This window comes from Neodiprion virginianus, chromosome 1, assembly GCF_021901495.1.
Source record: "Neodiprion virginianus isolate iyNeoVirg1 chromosome 1, iyNeoVirg1.1, whole genome shotgun sequence".
Classification (NCBI taxonomy): Eukaryota; Metazoa; Arthropoda; class Insecta; order Hymenoptera; family Diprionidae; genus Neodiprion; species Neodiprion virginianus.
The window spans coordinates 31520799-31527110 of NC_060877.1; the positions used below are offsets into that span (position 1 = coordinate 31520799).

General features: G+C 33.0%; 1 protein-coding gene across 3 annotated transcripts in view; it reads left to right on the forward strand.

Moving 5' to 3' along the window:
* Nucleotides 1–6133, forward strand: part of LOC124308962 (homeobox protein TGIF2-like) — an 82039-nt gene extending 75906 nt beyond the window's left edge. For all 3 annotated transcript variants that reach the window (XM_046772169.1, XM_046772175.1, XM_046772160.1), the window contains one exon: nt 270–6133. In XM_046772169.1, coding sequence (XP_046628125.1) covers nt 270–516 — 247 coding nt within the window. In that variant the 3' untranslated portion in view covers nt 517–6133. The remainder of the gene's footprint in view (nt 1–269) is intronic.
* The last annotated feature ends 179 nt before the right edge of the window (nt 6134–6312 follow it).

Here is a 6312-nt window from a genome sequence, read left to right on the forward strand (position 1 = left end):
AAGTTAGAATAAGAAGTTATAGAATTTTCTTAATAATAACGAAGGCACAAATAAATGGAATAATTTTCGATAAATTACCCTTACACTCGTTCAAGTAGTAAAATTGACGGTAGTTTGTTGTTACTATTTTAAAAAACTTTGCCGAAATGAAACTAGCCACCTGCAGTGTGGTTCACAAACATTTTAAACATTAGTAACAAGGAGTTTGAAAGACTTGTTGAATAAAGCCACCAGGACTAATGGCGTCTGACCAACAACCTTAATTTTAGGGATGACCACGTCACTACTGTAAGTGAGGCTGCATATTGGAGTGCTCCTAGACAGCATTTGACGACAACGCCAGACGTGCAGCATGAAACAGAAGTATACAGTACGCACAGCCCGCACAATGACGAAACTCCACCTCCGACACCCCCTGAAGAGGATAAGGACAAGTTCAAGTGCCTGTATTTGTTAGTGGAGGCGGCTGTCGCTGTGCAGCAGCAGGAAAAGGAGCGTGAAGGGACTGTAGTTTAATGTCATTTACTGGGTGCACTATTGCGTTACAGGGACATAATATGGCGCACGTCGAAGTGACAGTCACAGAGTGATGTTTTTTTTAATACCTCGAGATTCAGTGCGCCATTTAGTGATTGAAACTGAAAAATAGCAAACAAGAGGTAAACTAAAACGCGTTTAGGCTGTTCATATGGTTACTTATGGACGTATAGGGAAACAACACGGACATGTTTTACACGATTGACTTATGATTGCCTCAAAAATACTGTTATATCTTCGAAGAAGTCAAACCCTGAAGACTTATGCCGAAGGATACAACGTTTGCGGCTTGGTTTGCAAATGAATTAAAACAATATCACACCGATCGTGTGGTTCAGAAATATCAATGAAGCAATTATTATTGATAAAAACTAGGGAACTCAGACAGGTTGATTTTTTCCTAATATTTTTATCGTGCAATTACAAACAATGGAGACCTGCCAGAAAAAATTTTCAAACTATCTATCGGAAGGCATTTATTCGTGCTGCTCGTTAATGAAGCTTTTGAACAAATGCTTTGAAATAAAACAATTAGAAAAAGGTAGCTATTTATGTAATTGTAATACAGCACAGTAAGCCGCACATAGAGTACGTGGCAAATTAACTGAATTATTTAGTGGAAAAATGGTGAAGCAATGACTTTTCGGTGTGCGGAAGGTATATCATGATGTTGCTAATCTCTGCTAATGCAGTTTCAAAACATTTGTTGTTTATACGCGAGGTGTGCATAAAAAATTTTAAAGAATGAATATTTTCTCTGCACGCATATCAATTGGAACAAATTTTGGGATTAACAAAAAAGTAGGTCTGACACTAAAGACTCGTGTCTTTGTACGTTGTTGAAAATACTTTATTTTCTTACACTACATACATATACAAGTAAATGTTGACACGAATTTTTTTTTTTTCTTTATATTGTTAGTGTCGTTGTTTCCCTTACTCATGCTTTTTCTTCCAAATATTATCTTCTGGGCCGTACCATCGATGCAATTAGATACGTAAAAACGGCGCTTGGAAATATCTTTGGAAGTTGCATTTATAACCGCCAATTTCGAATGGCTGTTGACGAGAACGAAGAGATCGTTACAAAACGAAAAAAAAACAGTATGTTTTTAGAGGTAAAGCTAAAACAAGTCTCACTTTTGGGTTCTTAAAAAAAAAAAAATTATTTGATTTAGATCTTCTTCAGGGGAACGATAATTTCATTGATATGTTGTATTATGTTTCTCGCGGCGTTGATTGTGTTTCGTAAATTGTCATTTGAACATTTATATTGTATGTTTTGAAATAATGCATATACACGCACGATGTATAATGTATTCATTATATAACTCAAACTATCTGTTCACATCGGCAAAATGTGCATTGAAAGCGAAATACATGTAATGGAATTACTTAGCAATAACAATATATATTTGGACATTTGATATTCTTTACGAATACGCGCGAAAATGGTGGCAATGTGAATTGATAAATTTATAAACGTATGAAATTTTTCCTAATGCAGAAAGTGATTCCTAAATGTAACGAGGAAGATATGTATACCGCAGTTATTTAGTTTATAATTACGAGGATGTTGAGTGATTTTACTGACCACACGAGGTTATTGGTTATTTACCTAATAAAACTGATTGCTGAGTGATGACGTTGTCTTTAAACAGTCTTTCCTGGTCAAGTATGGGTATGATTTTCTATTTCATCTTCGTTTAACGATATGTATAATTATCACATATCGTCGGTTGTTCATTGTTCGTTTAAAGAAAGAAACCGATTGATTAATCAGTTTTTTTTTTTTTTTTATTATTCCTAACGGATTTGTGTTCGATTTTTCTCTTTTTTTTCTTCCTTTTATTTTATCCAATCCGTTCACTTCCACCACCCTATTACTAATGAATTCATATCAATTATTATTGTACCCATTATTAACTGATGCTCAAGATAGCTTCTTCTTTGACATGTTTATTTAAAGAATTATGGATTTGCAGTTGAACAATTTTGATTGAATATCGTATCCAGGTTCGTTTTTGTTAGAAGATGAAACGCATAAATTGAAAGGTTTCAATTTCAAAAGAGTAAAAGTATCGTTTGAATATATTAGACATTCTATTATTTATTATTTTACACGTGCTGGTAGCAGCTTTGGTTAGTAGTGAAATTGATATGATTTTTCCTGTCGAACTTTGCATAGTCAAGTTCGAAGAAACACATATTCAGTACTTTGGCAGCGCTTAAGTGTTTCAAACGACGATAACGACTAATTGACTTGTAGTTCTGAATCCAAAGATACTCAAATTTACTTTACAAAAAAATACGAATATGAAACAACCTCGGCCTGTGGCGTTTTAAATTCTGTCAACCACAATGCGAACCTACTTTGTCTTGGTATTGATTCGTTCATTGTTACGAGAATATTTTTAAAAAACAAAATATTAGAAAATGGATTTAAAAAAATTGAAAAACTACGAAAGGAAAAAACTGTTATACGTTATATAAAAAGGTTTTATATCGCGAAAAATTGGTACAAACACCAAAGACTTACTTAATTAAATACTATAATTATTAATGATCATGCAGATATCGATCAGATTTCGATGATAGGAATGTGTGAGCCAGCGTTTCTCGTTTTCCTTTCTTTCTTTTCTCTTGTTTCTTTTTTCTTCTTAATATAATACGTGTTGTAGTTGAGTAGCGATCATTTGTTAGATGAGCTCCAATGAAACTGAAACAAGAAAAGTTGTTGTATGTACAAATTACTATGCAAATTTATTTTAGTATATAACGATTGTTAAGATTAAACCGTAGATATAGCTTAGTAATCTATATACCCTAGATTTCACTATTACGAAGAAAAATACAAGAGCTCCGCGTCGAATCCTTTCACAGGCTGTGTTGTAAATATAGCCACAGATCAATTACACACTGAACTTTAACAGGGGTAATCATTTTCAGAAAGTTCAACTCTTAGTTCATCAGGGTTTAACATTATTTTTATCACCACTCAATTTTTATTAAGTTAAGACATGAATAAGTTTATTATAATTTTATTTGCCATGTGCAAAAACTTCCTCAATCTAGGAAGAATAACAATTATTTTTTTTCGTCTTTCTCCGAACGTTTGCGTTTTTTCTTCAATATCTCTTTTCGTATTACCTATGTACTGTAAACCAAATGATAAATGTAACTTTTTTTTCTTCCTTCATATTTTTTTCATGGTCTGTATTACCTATTTCGTGATTTTGTGCATGGTGTTGGGAAAACCTGGTAACTTTGGCGTGAATGATACTGATCTGTGGTTATATGCAGGCACACGTATACTCGCATATATACATGCATATAGATTTAAGTGCTCATCTCTGATCCCATTGAAAAAAAAAATGAAACAAATATTATCCCCGTTGTCACAAAAGGTAGTGCTCATTTATTATTAACTAATCTTATAAGCAACCCTAGTTTCGCTGAATATTTCTTTTTTCGCGAAAGCAAAAAGAAATTGAATATTTTTCATAACACGAAAGTCCGATGCGGTTCGTTGCTGGTATATGGTTGTTGATTATTGGCGAGAATTTAAAATTAAATAATATTGTTATCTATTAATAATTGTAGAAAAGAATCGAGATACGTTTATATACAAAAAATATAAGAAAAACGAAAACAATAAAAATGAAAAAAAAGAGAAACCTGTGGTTCTAGGTAGAAAACAAGAAGGAACGCTATTTTTTTTTCTAACCAGTGCGCACTGCCATAGTGTCCGAAGTGTCTTAAAAGCGTTTACACTTATATTCTGTCCAATTCATATGCATCGTAGAGCATTTTTATTGTATTTGCGATTTTGCTGAAGCTGATATGGATAGATTATAGTGATAAACGAATTTTACATAAGATACGTATATCAGTAAAACAAAATGTTGAAAGAAATGTAATACTATTAAACTGGGAGTGCGATTGTCTCTTTCTTTTTATACATCTACGTTTTATTATCGTAGGCAAGCCAACTTGAATTTTTTTTTTCGAAAGAAATGTCGAATACTGTAAAACTAAAACTTAACTGAGAAGGTATCCCGCACTAGAGTTCCTAGACCCTAGACAGTTATACATATAGACGACCTCACCAACTAATGAACTAGTTTAATTTTAATTATTGTAATATTCAACTTAACAATTGTTACGATAAATAAGTACGTTGATAATAGGTAAGCACACACAAGGGTGCCTTCTTTCAGAGGTCCTTCCTCAAAGGACTTCTTGGCATAACTATAGCCAGCTCTATAATCGGGTGTTTTTATCTGTAAATGTCGGGCGATTTTCCGTAGTTCGAATTGCTGTTTTATACGATGACGTGCGTGAAGGGAAAATCGTTTGCTATTATTATATCATTCGATTGTATTGTTGGTTGTCTGTTCATAACGTTGAACCCCTAAAGCTTAAGTATTATTTTATAAGCCAAACTGAGAAAAAACAAAACAATGCTCTTCCCAAATGCATCAACTTATCAATGCAACTTGACACATTTTTTGTACGAGATGAAAATTTTTGTAATAAAAAAACGACTATTAAAATCCAATAAAAATATAAGTATAATCGTAAATGATGAATAATTTTAATAGATAATACAGGGAAGGGCATCACACTGTGTAACAGATTCATGCCTGGAGTCGTCTTGCTACAGGCATTATATGTACACCCAACCAAATATAGCGCTGTACGAAATTGGGGGAAAAACGTATTTAGATCTATATCACCTTGAGCATAACAAAAGAAAAAAAAGAAACGAAAAAACTATACATATATTAAAGCAGTAAACACAGATACGCTCAACTATTGATAATTTATTACATAGTTACGGAATAGAAGAAAAGGAGGTTCAACTATTGAAGATAAATATATCGTTAGACAATAATGAAAAACGTTAATTACCTAATGATTAAGTCATTTTAAGTTGAATTGCGTATGTATGTACAGGTGCCATAACAGGACATACGATCGTATCGTTAATTACAATTAAATGCAAGTAATCATATTTAATATGTTATTTACTCATTTTCTCAATGAGTACACACTTGTTTGTCTCAATTTGTAAGCGATTTGTTGTAATGTCTTATGCTATCCTAATGCAATTGCGATAACGTTTAAGCGACATTGCCGGTATTGTCGAGGTTCGACGCCTTGTGTATTTGGAGTGATATACTGTGGGAGTCAATAATTCTCTTTTTATTTTAATTGAAAAATTGTAAGCAGGACACGCGTCAATTTCACCGCGAAGTTCGGGATTCTGTCGTTTTGTTTCTTTCATTTTAATTATAACACATGGTGAAAATTCAAACGTACTAATATGTTTGTTCGTTTGTATTTAACAGAAAAATATTCATCAATGTTATACTCGCTTATATTCATGCTTACGTTTAGTTTTTGCGAAAAGAATCGATTAGATTCCTGTGATACTTTATCATACATTTATTGCTCCACTTTATGGCGACAGCCGGATGTTTTTGCAATTGTATTACGGTGCAGGTCTTTAACGTAATTTAGGCTTAGTCGTATTATAGTAAGCTATTATCCGATTCGCAGACCTACAATAAAGCATGTTGTGAATTTTAAACATTTATTTTCTGTTCATGAATCACTTCACTCTGGAGAATAATGCGAGCTATTCCGGTGCCACAAGAAGGGCGTAAAGACATTTTCAGATAACTTGGACTTTACATCATATTGCGGAATGTGCTTTTAAGCATGGGATAAAATTTGAATGGTTTTTTTTTACCGTGTCTGTTCATGGTA